Consider the following 27,300-nt stretch of genomic DNA (forward strand, 5'->3'; position numbering starts at 1 on the left):
ACAGGAGTCACATGACCTCCTTAATAATTTTCAGAGTGTCCCTTCGGTGATGTGCAGAAAGACAATACGGGGACAAAGGAGGGAGCGGGAAGGCTAGGCAGTCTTTCGGGGCTGATGGCCGGGGTGACGTGAGGCGGTAGCATTTGGGATGTTCCAGGCTGAGAAGACAGGGCTCGGTGCAGCCGCTCAGGCCGTGAGAACAGATGGAGAAGAAATCCGAGCAAGGCTTGAGTCCTGTGGTCTTTGCATGTGGAAGTAAGGAAAATGAGAAAGACCCCCCCAAGGAATCGGAGAACGAGCTGGTGGTGGGGAAGCGGACAGAAAAAGTGAAGCCACTCATGAGGCCAAGTGAGGAATAAAACTGAAGCGTCACCTGGTGGTGACCGCTCGAACATGGGAACTCGTGGCTTTGAGATGCGTTTGAAGCTGATGATTACTGTGCTCACCTTCCCCGACACCTGTTTCTTCCTAGTCTTCCCACCTCCAAGTTCAGCGTCTCTAACCCTCTGTTCCTGTAATGACCATGGTCAGGAGGTGCCAGATTCCCAAGCCTGCTAAACAAATGCCCTCACCTTTGCTCCTGATCCTGAGAGAGCGTGTTACAACTCTGTTTAAACTGTTCCTGCCATCTATTAGAGTGATCACCGAATTGGCCTACATTCTTATCTTTTGCTAAATTGCGTCATCGATTTTTAAATTTCTGCCACAGTCAATATTATTTTAACAAAAACACACCGATCGTTATTTACAGGTTGTATTGAAGTTCCCTCTGTCTTTTTTTTCTTTCAGAAAAATGCGATGAGCCCCTTGTCTCTGGACTCCCCCACGTAGCCTTCAGCAGCTCGTCCTCCATGTCTGCAAGCTACTCTCCCGGCTACGCCAAGATCAACAAGCGAGGGGGTAAGGCGACGTTTCTTTCCTGTGTCAGCAAGTGTGTTCAATAAGAAATGCTATATTTATAGCTGTAATCTTAAAATATATCTTAGTGCACAATAGCCATTAGCAGGTACCCCAAATCATTCTCCTCCTATTAACAAACTCCTGGGTACTGTAATCCTTTATTTTTTTCCCCAGCCGCAATAGGGGAGTAAAAATTTGGCCTGGAAATAAGAAATGGTAACTTAAAAGAAGAAGTTTTTGGAGTTGCATGTGATAATGAATTCAAAGTGACATAAAAATTCTGAGTTAAGGAAATTCTTGTTAATCAGAAAATCACTTAGAAGTTAAAAAGAGTTGCTTTCAAATATGTGTCCAATGCATGCAAAAAATACTTTGTGCTCACTGCTTTTTTTCTCTTTATTAATGTACAACTTAGTTTCCATTGAAAATGCAGCATAAATTATTATGACTCTTTAAGATTTCTGCCCCAGTACACTGAATTTAACTTCTGGTATTAAAGCTGTGTAAAAAATAGCTATACATTTGCAACTTAAATTTGAGGTTTTGACTTTGAAGTCATGGTATTAATTAGTAAATGCTAATTTCAAAGTAGACTGGGGCACTCAGAGAGTAAAAGAAGATGATTAAGGACAGAAACTTAAAACTCTTTTGCCTGAAAGGAACACTGATACAAATGTCAATGAACAGCAACTTAAAAGGGAAGAGATACTGTTTTCTTGGATAAATAAAAATCAACCAACAAAGACCATAATTTTTATTTAACAGGGAATGCTAAACTCAAATCACAGCCAATTCAGGAAATATAAAAGTGAATAAATATAGGCGGATGGAAAGAAAGAGAGAAAGAGACGGAAAGAGGGGCAGAGGAAAGGCGGGAGGATAAAAACATAAACAAAGGTAAAAAAAGGAAACAAAAGAAAACCCAAAATAGGGAGAAAAATGAAGGAAGATGGGAAGAAAGAAAAACTAGTATCAGAAAAAAGATATTTAGCAAAAAGATTCAGAAAGACCAAAGCAGAGAAGAAAATAGGTTAAGATAGAGATAGAATAATGTGTGCAGATTAATATACCCAGAGGATGCACAGAAGTATAAAAGGGAACTTCATCAGTAAAGACTCAATGAAAGACAGAGATACATAGGCAAAAGTAAAGGGATATAAGTTTAAAAATATATAAGTTTTGATATTAATTAGCTGCTCTTTTTATACATTCTGATATTCATCAGATTATGGGCATGAGAGAGCTGGTGAATTACTATAAACTATCAAAAATTTTGCTTACACATGTTAAACTGTTAAAAACTGTAATTCATTCCTCTTTTATAAAAGTCACTGAAAGCAACAACAAAAAATACTGTAGATACAAAAACACAAAACAGGGAACGAGCCTTACCCAAATAATTACTGCAGTTTAGGCAGCCTAGTTCTAGGAAATGCAGAGCAAAAATATAAGAGAAAAGAAAGAACACCTCTAGGCCTAGATGTCAAAAGGATGCAATCATTTCTACAAGGAGTCTCATGGTACTGAGAGACCTACCCCAACTGTGATGAGAAGAAGCAGACTCAAAAAAGTTTTTTAAAGAAAGTTTTGCAGGGAAATATGACTGATGAATTTTGTACCTAGTGAATTTGGGCAAGTCAGGTCACGTCAAGCATGCAGCCTCTTTGAAAATACAAATAATACAATCTAACCCACAATAAGATGAATAGAAAAAAAGAAAGAAGAAAGGAAGCATGGTCCAATGACTGTGCTGATCCATAAATCCATTTAATTATAAAACTGTGGCTAACCAACTTAGGAATTACAGTTGCGGGACAGAGTACAAATTTGACAGATGCAAGAATGTAAACATACCTGTAGGAATTAGACAGATGCAGGCTGCTGCCCCCTTCACTTTTCAGAGTCGGAGGCCACAAAAGCTGTCACTTTAAGCACAAATTTATTTTGTCTTTGAATTTTTACAACTAATATTTTTATGAAGAAACATCAATAGTTTTTGTGTTGTTGTTGTACTCATTGAATTTAAATGAAGTTATGTTTAAACAGGTTTTGTTTTAAAATCGTCCAGGATGCCACTTTAAATTATTTAGAGATTCTTCTCTATTTAACTACTCATATATGCACAGTGACGTATCTACCATAAATTTCTAAAACCTTTATTTTAACCTGGATCCTGGAATTGAAGGAGTGTGTTTGTAATAGCTTTCTCTGTAGAATTCTGTATCTATAGATAGAGATAGAGATACAATGCATTTCCAAAAAAGAAAGTTGTTTCAAAAGCAAAAGACTATAAAACAAATGGCATGGTTTCCTGGCCGTTTGAGCAGCCGTTCCTCCCTCCGATTACCCGCGCGGGCATTGTCAGGCACCAGGACGACAGCCTGGGGCGGGGGTCCTTTGGGAGCAAGCCCTGTGCGTGCTGTCGTCACAGATTTACACTTGCCCGCGGTCCATTGCCTCAGCGTTCGTTATGGGGAGCCCTAGGTACTTATTCTTTGACCCTGAAAGACCCCGTTGGCTCGCCAGTGGCGCACTGTGCCTAACTGTGTGTAACGCCCCCCCAACCCCATCCCGCACTGTCTACCTAATTGTTTGGGGCTGTCATGCAGCTGGTTGTGTCTCCACCCGCATGCTGCTCTGCCTCTGCGCAAAACATACAGGGCGCTAGCTGTGCCTTCAATGTGGGTCAAGGTAGAAAGCAATACAAGGAGGGTTATTTCCTCCTGAAGAAGAAAAACATAAAGAAATTCAGATATGGTTATCTTCATAAACAAGAAAGCTTTTTATGCCATCAGAAAGCTCACATGCAAATACTCTTGGGAAGGGAGCCATGCTGGCTGAAATTCACACTAAGGTATAAATGGCAAATAACCAGCATTGATTGTGGATAGATTTCTTTTTTAGCACAACATGATACTACTCTTCTTAAAAATAATTAAAGGCAGCAGATAATTCCACAGGGAGAAAATAAATGATATATGTAAGGGAAGCTGGGAATGCTGGAGATATATTTTCTTGCTTCACTATTGGCAGAAATCGCCTGATAGATACACCATATAAGCATCTGAAAGCAAGAATATCATGTACTAACTAACACAGAAGGGTACAAGGATGTAAGTTACTAATGATACAAATACATAAAAGAACAAATTCATTGAGCATTATGTTAATAACCATTGGCTTCAACTTTTATGATTATCATTTGTTTAGATTATATTCCTCAAATACATTTTGAAGAGATAGAGCTAATGAATACATGGAGAAGCAGAGTATAAATGCAAATATTCACTCAGAGCACAGACTGACACATTTATACAATTTAATTTTGGCAACCCCACAATACAAATCCATCTGCTACAGCCTTTATACCAGGGACCAGTCCATGACAAACTAGGGAGAAATGGGGTATTTAAATGGAAAATCTACCTGTAATTCAGTCATGTCTTTGGAGCCTCGTGTTTTAAGTTTTGTTTGTTTGTTTGTCTGTCTTAGAACAGCACCTAATTCCTGTTATTTGTATTCTGGATTTATCTCCACATTCTTAATCCATCAAAAGTTTTCCAATCTGTGTCATTCTGAGTCAACAGCAATTAATGGGCTCCTCTTGCCAAAAGGTAGCACAGATATCAAACCTTTGAGAGCTGTGTATAAGGTACCCACCACCTTACATTTACATAGCATTTCACAGATGGGAAAATGCTTTCGTGAGTGTTCCAGATGTCACTTGATCTTCACAACACCCTTGTTAGAGAGAATGTTAGGTTAGCGAAGCCCATCATTCCTCCTGCCAAACTCTCAGCTTTCTACTTCACATGCCTTTGTTTTAGAAATCACCCTCTTTCTACTGGTCCAAAGGGACTGCCCTTCACCACCTGGTCCTCTTGTTCCCCCACGAACCACAGATGAGGAGAGAGAGCCCAGGATCTCAGCAATGCCATCAGAGTCTCTGTTTTCTTTGTTACGTGACATAGATTTGGGAACTGAGGGGGCAACTGGGGGAACCAGGACGGGCCACGTGTAAACAGGAGAACAGGAGAGAAGTAAAAGCAGAGACAACTTGATCCACGTAGAAGGTGGAGCAAGTCCTGGCCATCCTTGTTCCCCTCCGGGTCCGCACTCTCCTGATGACATAACCCTGGCTGCACTTCTGGAGTCTGTGAAAGTTACCTTTCTAATTCTAATGGTCACATCCTCTTGCCTGAGCCGATCCGAGTCCATTTTTCTTCCTGGTTACTGAAGAACTCCTGATGAAAAACAGTTATCGTTGTCCCCATTTCACAGAGTAAAATAATAAATATAGGAACCCCAAAAGACACTAACCGGGAGTCTGCACTTTAGATTTTAAGGAGGCATAGCTACGAGGGACCAGAGATTTGGGGATACCATCCATGCCTTCTGCTCAAATCTGACACTCTTCCATGCACGATTAAACCAGAGGAAGCAATATCAGTGCTGTGTGCAAATTTGCCCAAAGAAAGAACCTACGAAGAGGGAGAAGGTTTAAGACAAGTTCGTCTTATGTTTACAAAGCCAGAGCAACCCTGTCAGGAGATCTCAGAGCTTCTTGCGTGATGGACCACTTGGATGACTTTCTTTCTTTTTTATCCCCTTGCTATTTCAGTTTATGGTAGATCCTTCTGCACTTGCTGTCTCTTAGAGACTCTTTCTTTTTTGATTTTCTTCCAGGATAATTCCTCCCATTTTAGGAAGAGTTTCTTCTAGTCAAAGCAAAGGGCGGGGCATTATTGTTGGCAGGGGTTTTTGAAGGGATTTCACCTTTATTTCGTCCAGCAGGGAGAACAGATTGCATTTGTGGCCACATGACTGATGATCAATGATCACTTCTGGGAGGAATAGGTTGTATATCAGACACCTGGAAGACAGTGGGAGCAGATCCCTTCACGCCTACCTTTGCATCTTAAAGAGAACTACACTCTTTACCTTCCCTTCAAAGACACCACTGAGTTAACAATTGCCACCGCGCCTCAATGCCTTGGCTTGGTCAAATCATTGCTTCCATCCTTTTATCATTGTCTGTGCGTAACGCCAACCTCTGCTTCAGGTTGCACGTCCAGTCCATACCTATCTTGTGGCACTGCCTCTCACAAGCTTCTGGGAGGCTCAGCAAAGATTCCCACATACTCTGCTCTTCAGAGGGTCTGTCCCTGCTGCTCCGGGAAAGCGTTTCTCGCCTTTGTGACACCCTTCATTGTCATGCCCCTTCGTTACATTTGTAAACGCCTTTTTTGTCTTGTTTCTACTTGTTCTCCTCTTTTCTGCTTTAAAGAGTAAAAGGGTCTGTCAGAGCTAATGGAGCCCCAAACTGGAGCGGGCGCACTAGGAAGCTGTGACAATGCTCCGCGGGGCCCTTGGTCCTTCCTCTCCGAGCCGGGCAGGCCTGCAGCCGGCGCCCCTCTCTCTTCGGTCCCTGATCTGCTCTCCTGCCCCTGAAGGCTGCTCCTGGCAGCCAGCGTCTGCCAGATGAAGCAGTATTTTGAACCTTAATGAGGGAGCCCTCTCCTTAGACGAGAACATCAAGGCTGAAATTGTGAAATAGACTCATCTTCCCAACTGGCGAACTTCTGTCCATGTTGGCTCATTTCCTTTCACTGTTTTTCTTCTTTCTCTTCCCCTGCCTCTGCCCTTTACTCAGTCTGTCTCTTAATCTGCTCCTTCCCACTCACCGATGAGTCACGGTTGCTTTGTTATGGATTCATTGGCTGGTGTGTTACCTTTCCTAGAAGCATGGGCCTCCTAAGGCTAGGTCCTTGGAAACAGGAAAATCCAGAAGGCTGGCTTTCTAATGTAGCATTTTGAGATAGTGGACATTCCTGTCTAGACTGGCCGGCCTCCTTCCTCTTCAAATTACTGTCCTGCAAACACCTGCTGCTTTCGCTGGCCCCCAAGTGGGGCCGAGCAGAGGGACGAGAATGACTCTTATTCACGCGTCACTAGGTTCCCATATGGAATCAGCCAAGGATGAGGAAGGGATTCGTCAATTATTTAAATTTTCTGCATCTCAGTTGCCTGAGTTTTATGGGTACAATATAATTTATCACCTGAACCGGGAACTTTTGACAGTGAAAGAATTCTATTAATAGTAATACCAAAGGTATCTTGGAAGTCTGGGTCCCCTCTATATATTTTTATGTGTAATCAATTATACAATTTAACAGAGCTGTGGTGGAGATTCGAAGACATCTATGAAGTCTGTTGTATTTAAATATTAGTCTCTTCGCCGCCAATAGCCCTCAATATCTAAAAATAAAACCTGGATGACGGGCCTGCGTCCGCACTAAAACAGCACCTCCCCAAAAAGGGACAGCCAGACTTCGTGCCGTTGCCACTGTATTCCCTGTCATTGTCTAAGGAAAAAACGCTATGATAACAATTGGAAGATGTAAATATGTTAATGAGTTTCACACGAAGTGACTACTTAACATTAATGTAAATGGTGCCCACGTCTTTTCCCCCAAAACTCCTTTCAATGCAAATAAAAAAAAAGTGCATGTCAGTGATTTTAAAGTGTTATTTTGTTCTTATTATCTTTATATCATTTGAGTTAGATTTTATAGAATCCAAGGTAATATTTATTAATTTTATGATCTTCAGAAGTCAAGAAGAATTATTCCAGACATTAGGATGAATATTAAAAAAAAAAAAAAGTATATCGTTTTCTTCTCAGTCCTATAAAATCTATTTTTAAAAATATATATTTAAATGATTTTCTTTAAAGCTCTCAGTAGGTCTTTTTATTTGCCTCTGCAACTGAATGAGAGCTGCCATCTGACACCAATGTAGGTTTTAATTTATTATTTTTTCTTCAATTTTCAAATATAAATCAAAATTTTGGCTTCACTGGAAGCTTTTAAAAAATTAAATCTACAATACCCAATACATTTGCAAGACTGGCATTTGGTATGATGAACTATTAAAAGCATAGTCACCAGGAAATAACTCATAATTTGTTTAAACATGCCTTTTTAATTTGCAAATAATCTTGCTATTTTTCTGTCATGGCATCAGATTTTATGATGTTGGAATTTTAATACCTTTGATCATGTTCCCCATAGAAATCTGTGCTGGATTGTGCAGCGTTTCCCGTAGAACAGTGTTCCCTGGGTGTCCTCTCCACCCGCGCATATAACACCCAGTTCCACAGTCAGATCAGCCAGGCACGCACTGTGCTCTCGGGCCTTCCTAGGGACTAGGAGGCCCTCTCCCTCATGGGTATCCAGAGGCCACCAGAGCACCCTTCGCTCTGAGAGACGCTGTTCCCAAATCCTGCCCCATGCTGGGTGCCATGGGGTTTGTTTAATGTGCTTTGAATGTGCCCCACCAGTCCTTGATAATCATGTGATAAAGAGGTGGTTTGGGGTTTAGCAGAGAGAACTAGAATTAACTAGAAAAAGGGTTCCTAGACTGGGAGCATTTGAGTTGAAGACCTTTTTAATTATTTTAAGGAAGTCGCTGTTTTGCCTGGCTTGTGGCACATACCGGCATGTTTGTGAGAAAAATCGGAAGCCGAGTTAGGGTCAGCGCCATCCCACTTGCCGCTGCTAATGGGATGCGGCGCCCGAATAGTCACTGCCTGACCCGCTTCCTGTCGCACAGGATGAGCAGTTCGTTGTCTAAAAGAATGGGAGTCTTGTGAATAACCAGCTAATCCCTTCATAATATATCTTTGTAACTAAGACTTTGTCATTTTACTTTACATGCAACATTGAAAGCCATGCTTTTTGGTACTGGCCTTATAAAGCTCAGGTCACATGGTGTGGGGAAACGTGGCATCTGAACTGACTAGCCAAGTGCAGACAGACTCAGATGGAGAGCAGGGTGACCGCTCAGGGCGGGGCAAGGGGGAGGGGTGGAGGAGGGATGGAGCAAAACGGCAAAAAGGACGCAGGGACGTGGGCAACAGTGTGGGGACTGAGGGGAGGAGGGTGTAAGGGGACTAAATGGTGATGGGAAAAATATGGTAAAATTAACAGAAGGAGCATTCATCTTAAAACGGAATTCTTCACCCAGTCTGAAAGCAGTTCATTAACACGGTATTACACACATTTGACTCTCAGAATAGTTTCTTGAACAGACAATAATATCAAATTATACTTATTGCATATATTATTCTACCCATTTGACACTTCAAACGTTCATCGCTTCTATGTTGAAGAACTTATTTAATCCATAGTAAATATTTGCAAACAGTTCTGTTTCCAAAGAAATGATGCAAGCCATCCAGTCGCTGATGTAACTAATTGTCGCCCAGACAATGATGGAGAATAGATAACAATAGCAAACATTATCAGCGTCATTTACACATTTAAAATTAATTTTATGGAATGTACATGCAGGACAATTGGGAAATGGCCCCGTGGCATCGATGCTTTCAAACTGAAACAGGTACATCAGGATAATGATGTTAAACCATGCCTTTTATCTGAGGCTGTTTTGGGCATTGAGGAGGCTTCCGTTGGCGCGGCTGCATCCAGTGGCTCCCGAGTGCCTTTAGGCTACAGCACATTCCATCCATGGGTCCGTTCAGCTTGTGTCGAGCCCCAAAGGAGCCCACACTGGGTTTCAGGGGCAACCCTGTAGCCTTTGAGACAGAAGCTGGAAATGAGCGGTCTCTGTTGGTCTCGGGAAACGCCCATCGACTGACCACAGGAGGGCGCTATCTGGGTCCATTTATTAGACAAGGTTAGGGCACAGGCAGCCCCGCTTGTGAAAACTAGGCTTCAAACGCTACATTTCCTCCTACCAGATGATACCCTGCATCATTCTTCAATATCTGCTCTTCCGTAATTAGAGAAAGTTCCCTGCTTTCTGCCTGTTTGCCTCTTTCCCTTTATTTCATTCAATAAGAGACAAGAAAAAAAAAAAAAAAGAAGAAGAAGAAGAAGAAAACAGACTAAATTATTTCCAGGATCACTGGAAGGATTTAATCTAGTTATGGCTCTATTAGCTACCTGCTTAGGTCATACTTATTAGAATGAATAGACCTTTATCTTAATACCTTTAGCAAATTAATGGCTTTTTCACACCGTTTTCTTTGGGAAGAACAAAAAGAAATTAGATTACCTCCCTATGAATTCTAAAAATATTGTCACTAATCACAATTCAAAGCAGTCCGGCCTTTGTTAGCATTCTGCCTTTTCTATGCTCTGACCGTGAGCAATCAATTCTGTTTACTTGGGCCCTGGCTTCACAATGAGATATATGTTTGGCACGAATACTGCTGACAATAAACCGTGACAGTTAGGACAGTCTCCTTTCATTGTTCCCGCCTCCTTACCATTAAAATGTAAACATGGAAGCTGGGAAGTTTGATTCCCCGGGTTTTCGCCCACAGGTCACTTTCATTTTACTTTTCCTTAGCTGTTTTATTTTCTTAGCAACGTAAGGAATTCATGTTGTCCATTTTTATTTTGCTTTGTTTTCCTTCTCGGCCGCTTCTGGAATTTATGGCCTTTGTATCTGTGTCCCGCTTTGAAATCGCTGGGCGATGCATTGATTTCAGTTGGAGGATCCGTGTCTGAACTGTGTCTGTTACCTTCACATCAGCCAACGGGCACCGCCAGGAAGACCTCTGCTTCCAGGGGCATTGTTTTGTATGAGAAAGTTTGTGCCTGACCGTATTATGACAATGCACAATTACACACACTTGGTGGGTTTTTTCCTAGCTTATTTCTGGCGCATATAGTGTATTTCAATGGTTTATTAATCTGAGTTTTTTGTTGTCGTTGATTTTGTTTGGTTTTCAAGGGATGCTTAGAACACTGGATGTGCCCAATAGGTTCTATTGTTACAGTGGAGAAAAGTACTATAGGGCCTCCAATAATGTCATTCCATTCGATGTTGTTTGATTATAACATCGATGAGTTGCTGCAGGAACTTAATTCTTGTTTGTATCCATTAGCCTTTGGTAAAATTGCCTATTGATGGGATTAAGCGAGGTCTCACCATATTGGCAGACTCCCTTACTCTTCCTCCCTGCATGTTCTGAAAAAAGTGGAAGTGGCAACTGCAGGCTTCTGTAGTTTACGCGTTTCTGTGCTGTTAGAGACTTACGAGTGATTGCTAGAGCCTATTCTTTTATTTTTTGATAAGGCCACCCAGCCCTTTCGGGTCAGATAGGTTCTCAGAAGGAAGACGATTAACCTGAGCGTTCGGACCTTCCCGACAGGAGGGAGACACAGGAGGGCCGAACCGGGGACCTTCCCCAATCTAAGATGCCCAGGGAAGCTGAAAACCAGAGGGTGTCATTTTTCCCCCCACACCAGTCCTTCCGTACCTTTTGTCCAACCTGTGTCAGATTATAAGCGGTTCCTACTGGCCTCCAGATTTTAGTATATGGCTCATTCTTCATACTAAGCTTCAGCATGTTTTTTAATCCGCACCTCAAGATATGTTTATTGATTTGAGATAGAGAAAGAGAGAAAGAAACATTGGTCGATCGGTTGTCTCCCATATATTCCCTGACGAGGGGTCGAACCTGAGACCTTTCAGGTTTACGGAACAATGCTCCAACCACCTGAGCCACCTGTCCAAGGCAGAGCTTGAACATTTTTAAGTCGCTTGTCCTTAGGTAGTGAGTCCAGGCATCACCTTTGTAAAAAGTCAACGCTAATGAGTAGTCAGGCGTCTCTCTGGTTTTCAAGGTGCGCCATGCCTTTATTTCTGCCTCAGAACCTAGTGAACGGTGTTGTATTGTAGATTTGTTTGTCTGGCCCGGGGACTGGGTGTGCGTTTAACGCAAGCCCTGTCTCGTGCATCTGCGTATGCCCGACATCCCATCTGGTCCCTACAAAAACCCTGGGAAAGAATGTAGAGGTAACAAGGTTCGGTTTTGGGAATTAAAAAAAAACAACAACACTTAAATTCAAGAAAGTTTAGATTCCTGCCCAAGCTCACAGCTAACAGCAGATGTGAGCATTTGAAACAAACTCTTCTGACTTTAAGAGCATTCTACCGCCCTGTTTCCCACGCCTTCCCTGCCTGTGTGAGCTGCTGTCTACAAGATGTTGGCATGGTATTTGAGCTGGTTGTAGGGCATAGCTGAAGCTTTCCCACTGGGGTTTCAGGACACAGACTGTGTCTCTGTTTTATTTTTGAGACGTATAGACTTACTTTATCATTTCTTTGTGTGCTCATTATCTTTGTTTTAAAATAACCAAAAGTAATAATGTTTTAAATACTTACATGTAATCATACATTTTGAAAAGACCCACCTTTTTTTCTGTCTACATTAAAAGGGTGGCCACAGTTGAGCCTTCTGTAGTCTTGTTTCTGATTTTGTATGAGATGAGATGGCAGGCTACAATGATGTAACTGCACTTGAAATATTATACATGTGAGAACAGCAAAGATTGGAACAAAACACTGAGACCAACATTCCATCTCCCAGAAAAGAATTGAAGTAAGAAAAAACTACTGATGCGCAGCAGCAATATGCTCAAAACTGACAGAAGCAATATTTTTTTTTAGTCCCTAACATTCTTAATATTCAAAACACACATGGAGAAAAAGCAGTAAGTCAGTACAAAGTGAAAGGAAATGAATAACAGAACTGAAAACTTAAGCACAAAATAGAAGATGTCTGAGACCTACCAGATACGCCATGACTTGGGTCTCTGTTTGGTGTGAGATGGAAATAATCCGGCGTGAATAATAACAACAGCCGGGTGCACGATCCTTATCAACGACTGGCTGAAGTGTTTTCTCCATCCCAAATGCGAGATTCAGCATTGTTACATTTGCCTTCCATTTTGTTATTATTTAGTAGAATGACCGTAATTTTGGGGAACCTGTCCAGACTGCCAAGGGAACTTGATTCCATTTTCCCAATTTCCTCCCTATCAGGTGAGGGAATAAGTAAAGCAAAAATAATTATTTTTGAGATGTTATGTTCAATCTTCTCTGCGTATAATTCAAGACTTCACCAGTTATGATGGAAAGTAATTTCCAAAAGAGAATGATAGTGACGCCATCGCCGGCTCATTTTCACTTCAAACTGTTTTATTGAATTTCCACAAGTAAAAGAGAAATTTGAGACCAAGCAGTTGTATTTTGAACAAAACAACAACACTTGTTGTCTTTACACCCAAAGGACCAGCACTAACTGGCCATGAAGAAGGAGTGGGGAGAGAGACTGTATAACCTGTGGGCCGCCTCCCCTGTCCCCAGGTATGAGTGTCTCATTCTCAAATGGTGGGAGGAAGCTTCCAAGTCACCCAGGTTTAGGGATCTTTCCAGATATGCCCAAGCAATGCCATTTCAGCAAAAACGCTGTCTCACCGGCATGGCTCAGTCCAGGGCGCCTCTGCAGGGGTCCGGGGAGAGGCTTCGGTGCCCTCAGTCTGCCGTCCCGTTTTCTGGGGGTCGGCATGAGAAGACGTGTGGGGGGCAAGGCTGGGGGTGCCAGCCAGGCCCCTCTGCGGTCCTGGCTGGGGAGAAGGACCCCAAAGCACGAGGCACACTGCTCACTGGGTAAAATAGAGGGGAAATGCTGTTTTCGGTCTTGTAGGTTCTCAGTAATTTATGGTGCGATCTTTGGAGCCTTTCATCCTATTCACATGACATATATTTGGAAATCATCAGCTGTCCTTAGCAGTTTATCAATGGCACGGCAAGGATTCACTGAGAGAGAGACAGGCAAGACGTGGTGCCAGCCCAGAACATGAAGCATGGTCTTCAGCTTCTGCAAGGCCAACCATTTAAATTCAAATAGACTTCTCGCTGGGACTCCAATCTGAAACTCTGGGATGCTATTCCTGTGTATTGGGTTAATCAGGAAGCAATGTTCTCTTCGTTCTCAACTCCCAGAGAACTCCTCCTACCACTTTTTCCTGAGCTGGGATGGCTTAGCTGGTAGAGAAAGAAAAGGAGATTGATTCCTTCAGAAGCTCTAAAGTGTTATCTTGCTCATTTCATACTCAACGGTGGGAATCACAGAAGGCAGAAATGGGGAAATGTAAGTCCTATTGCTGAAAAAGAATCCTCCCTCTCACTGCTTCATGAAATAGTACAGTTATTCATATTTCAGGCCTCTTGATTAGACTTTCATTATTCATAAACACTTATGTAACTCTGAGTAATTCAGGCTGTGAGAGAATATCACTGATCTTTTCTTTTTTCCTTTATTCCTAAGATCTCTGGTATCTAAAAGAAAGAATAAAACATTGTTTAACAACAATACCCTGTCTGCTGCATGTAAATCTACATTTTTAATTTTTGGCAAAGTAGCTTGAAGAAAAACAGGCTAAGAGAGCACATCTGGCTGTCTGTTGAAGAAAGCAAACCGAACACTGTGGATGGGGGCCAATTCTGTTATTTCATTAGAGTGGTAATAATGGATTGAGATAACAGCATTGATCCCATCAGCCCTGGTCCCCTCAGATAGTCCTAGTGTGTAGCGGCACAGGCCAAGACCTGGACAAGGCCTAATAGACAAGACTAAGTAAGTATCAAAGTAACACGGGAGATGGAGCTCGGTGTGGAGCACGTGAGTGAGCCCCGTCGTTCCATGTCCACGCAGAGAGCGGGGTTCAATGTTCATTCACAGGTCATGATGAACCCTCTGAAGAGCTGGCAGGGGAGCTTTTGGGGGACTCTGAGACGGGGTCATCGCAATGACAAGAAGCTGCATTTGTCTGAAGCACAGTGGTGAGTGTTCCCATCCGCAAGTTCGGAGACCGCGCAGGTGGCATCTGAGAGCAAATCAGACATCATCGGCACTTGGCATCCTTAGTGGAGAGGATGCGGAATGAGTTCCTCCCCGTGACACCTTTGAGGGGCCTGAGCTTCCTTCTGGGACAAAACTCCTTCCTTCCTTCCTTCCTTCCTGTTCTCCTTCTCTTCTTTTCACCTTATACACTCCCTCACTCCAATTCACTAAATACCAACTTATTTTAGTTTTATATGAACAGCGAGCTTCTAGGCCATGCAGCAGTGACAAACTAAACCCATGTATTTTTAAAGGTCGTGGACCACGTAACTCTGACGCCCACCTTCTCGTTCTGGCCTATGGCAGTGCAGCCCGACAAAACGCAAAGGAAGCCGCCTATGTAATTTTGAATGAGCCAATGCCTATATTTAAAACATTTTTAAAAAAAATAGGTTGAAGGTATTTTGTCACGTGTTCCATATGACCTAGTGAATCAAATTATTGTCATTTTAACATATGATCAATATAAACAGTATTCATCTTGCACGTATACTAAGTCTTTAAAATACGGTATGTACTTTACACATACAGCGCATCTCAATTCAAAAGCCAAATTTTCATCAGAAATGCTCACTCGACATTTAGGCTTCATAAAATTTCTGTTGAAAAGCTCGTCTCCCATGGCCAAGTGTTCCCAAAATACTTAAAATAGCTGAATATCAGCTTGTAAAGGTAAGTTTAAATTAACTGAAGTGATGTTCATTCCGTGCCTCCATCGCTCAGACTGGCGGGGGTTCCCTGTCCCTGTCCGGGTTCAGTGGCCACACTCCCTGGCAAGCCTGGGCCGGTATGCTGGTGGCCCTGGGGCTCGCTGGCCACGGTCACATGCCATGGCGTTGAGCTTCTGGGACGAGTCACAGTGTAGCTAAAACCAGGTGGTGGCAGGAACACAGCAGAATGGTAGTACTTGGGGAGGCTGGCCAGGTAGTGACGTATCCCACGTCAGCCTACAGTGCAGCCTCCTTCTAAAGGGAAAATCAGTGATGGCAAAGACAAGAACGAAGGGCTCAGATGTCATGGTGGAAACGTTTTAGACAAGTACAGGGTTTAGGGGTCCTCATGGGTGTCGGAGATGCAGGGCCCCCGGCTCCCTCCGGGTGGGGGCAGCTCCACGGGCCAGTGGCCAAGAGCCGCCTCTGGCCCACAGCTGAATTTCTGCCAAGTGAGCGGTATCCAGAAGTATTTTTGGAAGCTACAGTAGGGTAGGGAGTGTGTGGGTCACAGCTCCAGGGACCCCTTGCGGCGTTCCTTTAAGGTAAAGAGTTGTGTTTCCTGTTGGAGAAGAAGGTGCCCTGCAGCCTTCCATTCCCCCATCCCACCCTAGAACATAGGATAAGCTGCATGCCATTTCCTGAGATTCTCTTGGGGTGGGCTCAGCCAGAACTCCCCCATCAGACCCTTTGCTGGTCGGACAGGGAGCTAGCCGCCTTTGCCCTGGACAGCCGGCTGAAGGCCAGTCCTTAAAGGAACTGGATGGACTTGGGGCGTTAGCAAGAATGGCGTGCCTGCAATGAAGACCGCACTAAATGCCCTTGGACAGTCTATTTCATGGGCATAAGCCTAGAAATGTAGACCTGAATTTGTTGCTCTGGCTCAGCCGAAGTCCAGGTAGAGATGCTGCTGCCTTCACATACCTGAACATTATATATAACCTCCTGTTTAGTAGTGCAGTCAAAAAGTTTGTCCAAATCATTACACATGCATAACTTCTATTAAGTTTAAGGGAATGACGATTAGAACGGGACAGGAGGACATTATTTAATAATTACCAGAGAATGCATTCTTTAGCAAGGATAATGTACCACATTAAAAATAGAAATCATTCAATTATTTCTCAGCTGAAAAGTATCAGTGTCATAAATAGCATGACCCTAGAAGACATTAGTCATGATTTAAAATCCCAAAATGGAGATTAAAGTATTAATAGTCCTCGGGCAGTTATAATTTTCCAGAGGTGAGAACTGATATACAATAGATGAAATAATTCTCCCTGGGTGCCAGCCGTGTCTGTCGGAGCCAGGATTAATATCAAGGTCCACCTACCTGTGTGTATGTTTCACGGTGAGGAGCGGCTTACAATTTGGGATGCCCCAAAGATGCCACATACGGCCACAGGTGGCACAGTGCACTATAGCAATTGTTCATCCAGGGAAAAAAATAAAGAGCATTTTCAAGGAGCAAAGATCTGTCCCAACATCATCCTTTCATAAAGCAAATGCGTAAAATAAACAAAAAAAAAAGGTGATATCAAATACTTTTTTTTAAAAATGGGTAATTGAAATATCTCGAAAATATATATATTAAAGAATTTAATATGTGCTTCTTTCCTGCATTAATCATGCAGTGCCTTATCTGTTCATCAAGTTCTGGTCTAAAATGCAGCATCTCTTAGGTATGGCCTTCAGCTTCATATGCTACAGACAGAGTAGTCGGAGAAAGTAGAATTGGGGGCGCCCATTGCCTTTGGGGAGTATTAAGAGAGGATATTAAAGGAAAAAAATGCTCATACATAGACATAAGTATGTGAATACATCAATTTTCCTTAGAATCTGAACATTGGTAGTAAAGCATAAATCCCCATGATAAAAGAGTACTTCCCTACACTATACAGCTGAGGAAGAAATTAGGCTATAATTGATAAATATTGAAAAAAAAGACCAACTCTTTTAAACATTCATTTCTCTACGTTGGCTTTTTGCTCACCTTCTACTCCTCCTCTGGCTGCCTCTGGGTTCTGACTTGACTTAGCATTTCCTGTAATATATTCTTGCCCCACAAATCAACTCTCAAGAACCAGTCACTTAAAAGTATGAGATGTAGTCAAGCTAAGGTGAGAAATGAATTTTCCTGGGGACAACGGGCAAGGGCATGGGAAGGGACATGGAGAAGGGAAGCCAGTGCCTGGGCTCAGCCCTGTTCCATGAGCTGGACTTCAGTTCCAGCCCCCAACGGAAGCTCTGGGGAGGAGTCGCACCTCAGACCTGGCCGAACCAGCAGCTAGGAGCTCGAGTATGTATACCCCTACGTTCTTCAGACACTGGTACTTTCACAAATGTCAGCAATTCTTATATTCCGGCACGGTGTGTTCTGGCAGCCTGAGGGCCTTCTGTGGGTGCTGGCTGGTGCCTAATAAACTCGAGCCTGCCCATACCTGTTGCCCCAGTAAATCCGATAATAAGAAGCCATCCTAGATAAATGTCTGTACACTTTGATGAGAGGAAATGTCCAAAAATGTGTGTAGAAACACTGTGGGCAATAGCAGAAGAGTGAAAAAAACTCAAATCTCCACCAATAGCATCACTGTTAGAGAAAGCAAACTTTTTTAGATAATGAGGTACAATTGAAAGCAAAGTGAATGCACTCCAGATAAACATTTTTATACGGATGATAACAAAAACCATAAGCTGGAATAAAATGAGCCACAGAAAAATAAATACCATTCCAATTATCTGAAGTTCAAAAACAGGTAAATCAAAACAGAACTTTATCAAAACAGGTAGGAATGTATGCATATGTGATGGAACATCAAAAGAAGTAAGAGAGAGCTTACATGCAAATGCAGAACATCGGTCAGTACTGACTAGGAGGGAGGAGGTGGTATCGGGAGAGGTACTCTGAGAATTTCCAAGGGGTTGATCATACTCCTTAAATTAGTTGGTGGGCTTATTTTTAAAATTGAACATAGATCTCAAAAAGTCATTACAAATCTACAAGGACAAACTTATTATCCAGCTTCAGACAGGGGAGAGAAAGGGGGCCGTAGGTCCCCTCTGGTTTACTCATTCATAGCACAGTCGCTCAGCGAATGTCTGAGTGCTGACAAGGGACAGGGGGTTCCCACCGAAGCGCATGTTATAACATCGAGTAAGACCTCGTACAATGACTGAAAAAGTGATGGGAAAATGTAGGGACTTAGAGGCTGGACTATGCCAGCTGAATGCCCTTGGCGGGATTCATTAATTTCACGGAAGCTCCATTTCCTCCCCTGTGAACAGGAGGCACCAGGGCTAATGGTCTCACTCCCTGGTGAGGGTTCCAGGAGTTAATATTTGGCAAATGCTCTGGGCAGAGCCCAGAGACTTGGCCACTGCTCAATGGACAGATGTTCTTTCAATCACCCTGGACTCGCCCAGGGTAAAGCTGGGCCCATTTCACCTTGAAGAAAAAAGTCAGTGGTTTTCATTTGAGATCATCCATCAACACAGGCTGAGAAAGGCCACTTTAGTTGAAGAAACCGACACATGCCAAGGCGTGGACATTCAGAGGGCCACGGGGTGCGTGGGAATGTTCACGAAGCCTGTGTGTGGGAAGTCACATCTCAGAGCTGGCCGAACCAGCAGCTACGAGCTAGAGTATTTATACCCCTACGTTCATCAGGCATCGGTTACTTTCACAAATGTCAGCAGTTCTTATACTCAGGCGCGGTGGGTTCTGATGCCTGAAGTCACATGAGGCTGGCTCCTAAATCTGGATCTCGTCGTGGAGGCCTCGGGGACACATTAGGGATTTTGGACATGAGTATGGATTAACCAGATTAGTTCGGATTTACCCATGCATGTGTTGTGGAGGACAAACTAAAAAAAGAGCAAAGTTGTCAGAAGAATCCTGCTTAGCAGTTGTTTCAAGTGAGAAACATTGATGGTCTTAAGCAAAACAGTAGAGACGGAAAGAAGAGACATGAAGTGGTCGTTTCTCTGGAATTAACTATCCTCCATAGCAATGAGCTCCGGAGAGAAAGAAGGGCAGAGACAAAAGGGTGCAGCAGAAAAACTGCACCCCAGATCCCAGCGGCTTCCAACAACGAAGGGTTACTTCTCGCACAGGTACATCCGGGTGGGCTGCGGCGTTCCAAACAGACCGGCCTCGTCGCTGCTATTGAGCCCGTTTTGTGGAGCCGTGGATAAGACAGCTGAACAAACTCTCCTGAAATATGTTTTAGGCATATGTATGCGTGCAGTTATTACATGAATTACCACAACCTTCGGCCTAGTATTTCTATTGTCTTAACCATTGCTGCCTCGTAAAAGCAATTGATAGGACGATTAAAGGGCTATTATTTGCAACACTGTCTAAAACAGACACAGTTTCACATAATTTAACACTTTTATCAGGTACAGGTGTTGTAAGAGAGATTTCAGACTAAAGATTGACAGTGCAGTTCATAAAATAAGTATTATATGTATTTTATGAGCCAGATGCTATTACTGGTGGAGGGTTTATGGTCATGAACAGAACACATGGTCATCTTTCCTCATGGAGATTCCTTCCAAAGGAACATGCTTGGAAAAAACTGCATTGATGCAGATGGAACCCCTTCTAATTCTGAATAGCTCAGGGAGCCTTGGGAATAGCTACTCATAACTAATCTGGGGTATGTTTGTTAGTAAGTTGTTTCCTCGCTTTTAGGCACATTCAGGATTCTAGTTGTATATGAAAGCAGCCACACAGAAAAGGAATTCTTAAAAGATATGAGAGCCCTGGCCGGTGTGGTTCAGTTGGTTGGAGAGTCGTCCCATAGACCGAAAGGGTGCGGGTTCGATCCCCAGCCAGGGTGTGTACCGGAGGCAACTGAGTGATGTTTCTCTCTCATGTAGATGTTTCTCTTTCTCTCTCCCACTTCTTCTCTCTCTAAAAGCAGTGAAAACATGTCCTCAGGTGAGGAGAAAAAAAAAAAAATGAGACAAAATAAATCAGTCAATAAATAAATGAAAGAGATTATGGAGCTGTAAAAAGTTCTACAGAGGCTGCAAGCAAGAGCCATACACACACCTGTGCAGCTGTGAGCACAGCCACCCCTACCAGCCGAGCGGGGCACTGTGTGCCAGGACCCCACTCTGGCCTGCGAAGGCCGGCAGCCCCTGACACCATCCTTGTCAGCAAATGGGTTCTGCACAGCCGCCTGCTCTGCCCATCTGCTCTTCCAGAACAAGGCCTTGTGTCCTGTGTCCGCCATGTGCCCCTACCCTCGCAGCAAACGGAATTGAGCAATGACCCTCAGACATGCCCCAAATGGGAAGGGTGTTTAAAATGGCCAGGTGGCCACAGAGTGTGGACAATGTCCTCGGGCATGCGGAGCCACCAGGAAGAGGACTCACCCACCACTCCAAACAAGAACGCCCAAGGGTCTCTTCAATGGATGCAGATGATTAGTACTGATAAGTAGAGTTTCACATATAGTTTAAATTGCTTAAATCCATGTACTTATTTCAAAAACAGGAAAGAGAATCTATTCAGTGGCCCCTCCTATAGGATTTACACTCAGGGATACAGAGAACAGTACGATGCCTGGCTTTGAATTTTACAGTGAAGTAAGGGAGCTGTCAGGGACAGACATTACATTGTGTCATGTCCTGTGTGAGAAGTGACGGTAAATTGCTCGGGAAATGCATTGAAGGAAACCTCTTCCTTCAGGAAGAACCAGGAGGCTGCGTTTATATGCTCAGTGAGCAAACATTTACCGAAGACATTTCACATAGACAATGAAGATGCAAAGTCAAACAACATGTTTTGTGGAAATACTAAACTCCATGCTGACGTTGAAAGAGCTATTCAGAAAGAAGAGGGTTTTGTTGTCACGAAAGATATACGTGTGGGAATATACAGAGAATTTTCAGGGGAAGATGTGCTGTTCAGTTGGGCTAAAAAAGTTGGTTGATCCCAGAAATATGGCGCAGTGATGGTAAAGGCCATAATGGAGGATGCAGGTTGGACTTTCTTTGTATCATTTTGATGTTTTTCCAGCAAAGAGACAGAGGTGATGGAAGCAAGGAGTTAGGGAGTTTCCATCAGCAGAGCCCTGTAGATTGAACGTGGTGATAAAGATTAGAGAGCTCATTATCCCAAGCAACAGATAAGGAGGATCTTACCTGTATCAGGCTAAAGAGAACAGAGTGGAAAGTGAGATGCCTGTTATAGAGATTCTATTGCTCTTGGCAATTCCTTATTTATATTTTCCAGGTGTGAAGAGGAAGGCACACATGATTCTCAATGACCAGGCATTCGCGTTCATAGAAAAGGGAGGGGAAACACATTTTAACAGAATGAAAATTAGTTTAGATAAAATATGTTGCATTTTGTGTGTTGTATTAGTTTTCTGTGGCTACATAACAAATGACCATAAAGTCAGCAGCTTAAAACAACACCCATGTTTGAGTTCGCAGAAACGTAGGTCAGAAGTCCAGGCAGCTGGGCTGGGTTTTGGCTCCAGGCAACACAAGGGGAAAGTGAACGCGTTGGCCAGGCTTAGTCATTTGGAGACGCTGGCGAAGCATCTCTTCCAACCTCCTTTACATCGACAGGTTGGTTCCTTGCAGTTGTAGGACCACGGTCCCTGCTTCCTTCAGCTCTGGCAGGCCATTGTCAGAGCACATCTCTCTCCTTCTTTGAGTCTCTGATGCTTTGGCTACCACCTTGAGGAAACTGTCTGCCTATTTGATTAGATCAGGCTGTACAGAGAAAGCTCCTCGTCCTAAGGTCAACTGATTAGCAACCTTATTGAAAATCTGTAAGATCTTCTTTGCTACATTGTGTAACATAATCGTGGGTGTGCTATTTCATCATCTGCAGAGAAAATGAGAGGCAGTCTGTACCTACAAAATAAAAAAATAAAAAAATAAAAAAAAAGCTGTTAGTACCAGGGATTGGGCTAGCAGGAGCTTGATAGATTACTTTTTCCAGAAATGCAGATGCATATAATTTTAAAGCTATAATCATGAAATATTAAAAGAATTGTAAAAGTGGCAGTGAATTATTTAGAAACAGTGTCCCTGCATACAAGATACAATATTCAGTTGGGTGTTAAAATGTATGCTCCTAAGAAAGCCTTGGTATAGTTTTATGTGAGCTGCATATTTTCAGATACCGCTGGAATGCAATTTAAAGCTGCTGAATGCCTTCCCCTGGCTTTCCCTTCTCCTTGCAAAGCTCCCTTTGATTTCCAAGGTGCTTCATTCCCAGAATGAGAAATTGATGGCGGAAAAGTTGAATCCTTCTAGGCAAAGGTTTGGAAGAGGTTTTCCAGTAGACAGATACAATTTCTACCTTTGGACTTCAGCCTTGTTCAGGCTCACCTGAGATAACTCTATTAGAAGTAGCCTACACCTTCTGATTCCATCTGCTTTCGAGACGGGATGGAAGGGAAGAGGAGACAGGTAGGAGGCAAGACTCTCCCCTCTTCTGAAAAGAGGCAGAGCTATCCTGGGTCTTCAGTCACAGAAAGCAAAAATGTGCTGATCCTACTTTTTAGATATTAATGATGTATTTGCTAGGAAAACAATATTTTTGCTTCAGGTTTATTCATCATGCACACTTATAAAGTAAAATGTATTCTGTCCTCGGGATGCTACATCATTTCAAGTCCACACATATTTATCGAATGTTTTTGGCTAGGCTCTGCGGTTGGTGCTGGGGAGATGCAAAGATGAGCCGCATTCAGCCCTTAACCTCCAGAGAGTTTTAATCTGCTAGGAGGAAGAGAGAAATGCATGTTTTCTTTCTGAATGGAAGAATGTAATGAAGCAAAAGATATTAACACCCGCCATAGCTATGTAAAGTATTATAGGTTAACCACATCAAATCTTTTTGTTGTATGAGATTACATGTTAGTAAATATAAAGACAATTACATATGCAATACAACAAATGTCATTTGGCATTAATCCTCATTCTTACAGAGGGACCTCATTACCACCACTTCTAATGACACTATGTGAAATTTCATAACAAGTTTTGACTAACGAGAAATAATACTCATCGGAGCTAAAGTATCCATAATGTGACAGTCACACAAACCCCACTTTCAGTGATGTTTTCCCTCTTCCTACTCGGTTCCCCATAATCCACCGCCCGTTTTAACCCAGAAGCTTCCTCTCGCTATCATAAGGCACCCGTCTCATCCTCGTTCTCAAACTCTGAGTTCTCTGGAATCCTTGGTCATACCGGCGCCACCTGCTGGCTGAAATATTTTCTTAGTTCTGCCAGGAGTACAACCGGTAAACGCAAGACAATAGTGGAATCTGGAGACATAAAGGGCTTGTGGGAGGTGGTTTTCTCTGGCCCTTCTCAGTAAAGAAAGTAGTCAGAGTGCTGTGGGTCTGCAAAAGAGATCAAGAAAGATGTGAGCCCGTTGTCAGCATCAGAGAGAAGAGCAAGTGGCTGGTGAGCTCTCAGACAGGCTGAGGTGCTTACCTGAGCCACCTTCCTTCCTTTTAAACTCTCAGGATAACGGAGTGAGGTGGGTGGAGGTGCAAGAGGGTATAGGGGGTAAATGTAATGGAAAAAAAATACAATAAAGAAGTTTTTTAAAGGTGGTTTAATTACTTCTCTTGGGAATTAATGGAAATAAATAGTAAGGATCCATAAACTCTCAGGATAGAGGAGTGTGGAGAAATAGCTACTGTACACTTAGAGTACCAAGCAAGTCATTGGGCATAGGCAGATGTATACAAAACTGAGAGTTGAATCTGAAAAGGTAGAGGTTTGCTTATTATAGAGAAGTAAAGTAACAAAATGTGGGAGGGAGGGAGGGAGAGAGGGAGGAAGATACCCAGGGATGGACATTAATTGGCCTAGCGGAGGTCATGTCCGGCACACTGTACTCAATGTCTATCATATAAATGACCCCCAGTCAGGAGGCAGGCAGCCCTACCATACTCAGTGGGAATAGTTTTTCAGAACAAGTAAGTTTACTCTTCCTGGGGAAAGGAGGAGAGCAATGACAGAAGATTTGTGCTACATAAGGTACAAATCTTCTTTGCTTATGCTTATTTAAACTGTTGTATTAGACCCGCTCTGCAAAACACAGGCCAGCCTAGCTGCAATGTTTGAGAACGAGAATACCAAAGAGCAAAAGTCATTTTAAAAAATGCCGCTGGTCCGAATAATGAAAGCCGTATGTTTTCCTATTTTCAGGTTCTGATGTCAGGGTCACTGTAGACACTTGATAGGTCAGTGTCATTCAGCTGCATGCCATTGTAAATTAGACAACTTCTTATCACTTTTTTGTCTCCATGGTTCTACAAGCACCTGTCCAAAGGGTTCATGGTCACAGATGGGACAGTAATGACGTGTCCCACACTAGCTGTGACCGTCGAGTAAACCTCTGTGACAGTGGGGATGGAGTGGGTGGGGAAGGGCTGTAAATATTTCAGTAATATGTTTGCAATGTACTGAGGCACCGTCCTGCCTGGATAGGCACAGATGTATATAGCTCAGAACTTGTTTCATGTTTTCGCCTGCATCTGCCTTTTTTTATTTTTTTTTTCTTATCCTCACTCAAGGGTATTTTTTCCATTGCTTTCAGAAAGAGAGCAAGGGATGACAGAGAGAGAGAGAGAGAGAGAGAGAGAGAGAGACCACTGTGAGGAGCATTGATGCATTGCCTTCTGCACAAGCCCCAACTGAACCACAGCTCTTCATTGTACAGGACAATGCTCCAACCAACTGAGCCACATCAGCCAGGGCTTAATCTGCCTTTTGATCAAATAGGCATGGAACAAAGATAAGGAACTCCCCACGTGGGAGCAGGATCCAGTTCTCAAGGCGGATCCCATATGGCCTCTGGAGAGAGGTCACTCTGGCCCCCGAAAAACAAGGCCTGCAAGTGAACATCCCTAAAAGCAGGAGCTTCGCCTGGGCCATTCCCAACAAAGCGGCAGAACGAGGTGCTGGAGGCAGAGATTCGGAGCCAGGCTCCCGGATCTCAAAGGCCTGCTCTGGTCTGTCCTATACAGTGGCACAGTCATGGGACCTCCCTCACATAGTTGTCGTGAGGCTTAGCTTAGGTAAGATTTTTAAAATGTTTAGAACCGTGGAAGATGGCAGGCAGCATAGGAAGGCTTGTTGAGTGAAAGAATAAATAAATGAATAAACATCCTCAAGTTTTAAGTAGCTGTTAAGAGCTTCTGTTAATAATTTATAGCAATTAAAATATAATAGCATTACATACTCATTGTAGAAAGTTTAATAATTAAATAACTGGAACTAGAAAAAAAATAAAAATTATCTATAATTTTCTAAACTGGGATTAACTGTGGATAAAATTTTAGTGTAGGTTTTTCTGCTTTTACACACAAAGTTGGAATTCTACAATATAACTGAATGTATTACTTATAATGTCATCTTTCACTTCTAGTTTTAGAAGCATGCTCTTGTAGTCTTACATATCGTCAATAAGGAAGTTAGTTATTAAGCTGGTTCCCATTATTATATGGTTTTCTATGATTCGATATTGAGATGAGTTCTCTGTTTTCACAATTTTATTTAATACTGTAATACACACTCTTTATGTAAGTCTTTGCCCACACTATGGGGCCAGGGGCGGGGTAGGGGGCACAGATAAGGATACCTGGAAATGAAATTGCTGGAACAAAGGAGAAGAACATCTGAGGTATTTGATAAATATTGCCAAAACCACCTCCAGAAACACCACGTTGACTCGCATGTGTAGTACACCCACTGCGTGACGGCCCAGCTCCACTCAGGCCTGTTCCCCTCAATTAACCCGCTGCACAGGCTGAGCCCTCCCCCTCCGCAGCCTGTTTCTCTTCTGCTTGTCTCTGTTTTCTCGCCGCCTCCCTCCCCCTGTCTGTTTGCTTCTTGCCCGGCCTCGCTGCTAAAAGTCATGTGTTATGATATATGTTCTTCCCAGTAGTCATGGAATTTATTTTGACTTCAAAGTAATACCCCCTCCCACCTTGTAATTATAATAATGACCCCTCGGCCTCTTTAAAACGTATCTGCTTTTCTCTTGCCTTTGCTCCTGGTCTTCGTGCTGCTGGGCCACCAGAAACCCACGTTTTGGTTTTGGTTTCGGTTTCAAGCGTGGAGAAATAATAAGAAACGTCTTGGAAAATAGCAAAATTATTGATAGGATGTTGTTACTGCAGCCTGCAAAGTTTGTGACTTTTCGTTGGAGACTGAGTTTATTACATAAGTATCCTGTCTCCTGTTTCTCGCCATCTCTCAAGTACATTCCCTAATATAATTTATTCATTGAAGCACACAATTGTGTTTCTGCCTTAGGGGTTTATTTTCATCTTTTTACAATACACAAAATTAAACCCCAAAGACCAAAGCATTATATATTTCAAATAATTCTTCTATGGATATTTGTAATGTATATTTCATGTAATATAACAAGATCCTGTGCATTGATCGGGCACACTGTAAAGAATGTAAACTAAATAGTAAAGTGTGGCTTGAATGCATTGCAACTTAGCTGGTTTCATCAATGTAAGCTTAGAATATCTAGAAAGCAGAGAGCAGGTTTCTGTTCTTTGAAGCTGCTTTTGCTCACGTTTGACCATGTCAACTTTTCTGAATTAATTATCATTCTTATTCTTATCTTATTATTCAATTGTTTCCCTTTGCTAGGGAAAAGCTCTTCCCTAACACACCCAGATATAAATTAAAGAAATTACCAGGTAATAAATTGAAGTCAGCAACGCAGAACTGGGCTTGCATGGACTGACTCTTGAGCCCAGAGTTGAGTCAGTTGAGTCACATCCTGGTTTGGATGTGAATCCACACCCCCCTGCCCCGGGCACCTGTGGAAGCTTGGGAGGAGGAATAGACCCCTCAGCCTTTTCCTTTCTCATCTCCAAAGTGGGCTTAACATCTGTTTCTTAGGGCTGTGTTGAAGTTTTAAAGGAATAACCTGCTTAGCTCAGTGCTTAC

The 27,300-nt window shown here is 42.8% G+C and overlaps 1 protein-coding gene across 1 annotated transcript in view; it reads left to right on the plus strand.

The window, feature by feature from the left end:
• Nucleotides 1–203: 203 nt before the first annotated feature.
• CNTNAP2 (contactin associated protein 2) overlaps nt 204–27,300 on the plus strand; it is a 1,059,914-nt gene continuing 1,032,817 nt past the window's right edge. The window contains exons 1-2 of the mRNA XM_054564239.1: nt 204–348; nt 790–900. Coding sequence (XP_054420214.1) covers nt 204–348; nt 790–900 — 256 coding nt within the window. The remainder of the gene's footprint in view (nt 349–789; nt 901–27,300) is intronic.

Source organism: Pteronotus mesoamericanus, unplaced genomic scaffold (assembly GCF_021234165.1).
Source record: "Pteronotus mesoamericanus isolate MK-2021 breed Mesoamerican mustached bat unplaced genomic scaffold, CSHL_Meso_final scaffold_85, whole genome shotgun sequence".
NCBI lineage: Eukaryota > Metazoa > Chordata > Mammalia > Chiroptera > Mormoopidae > Pteronotus > Pteronotus mesoamericanus.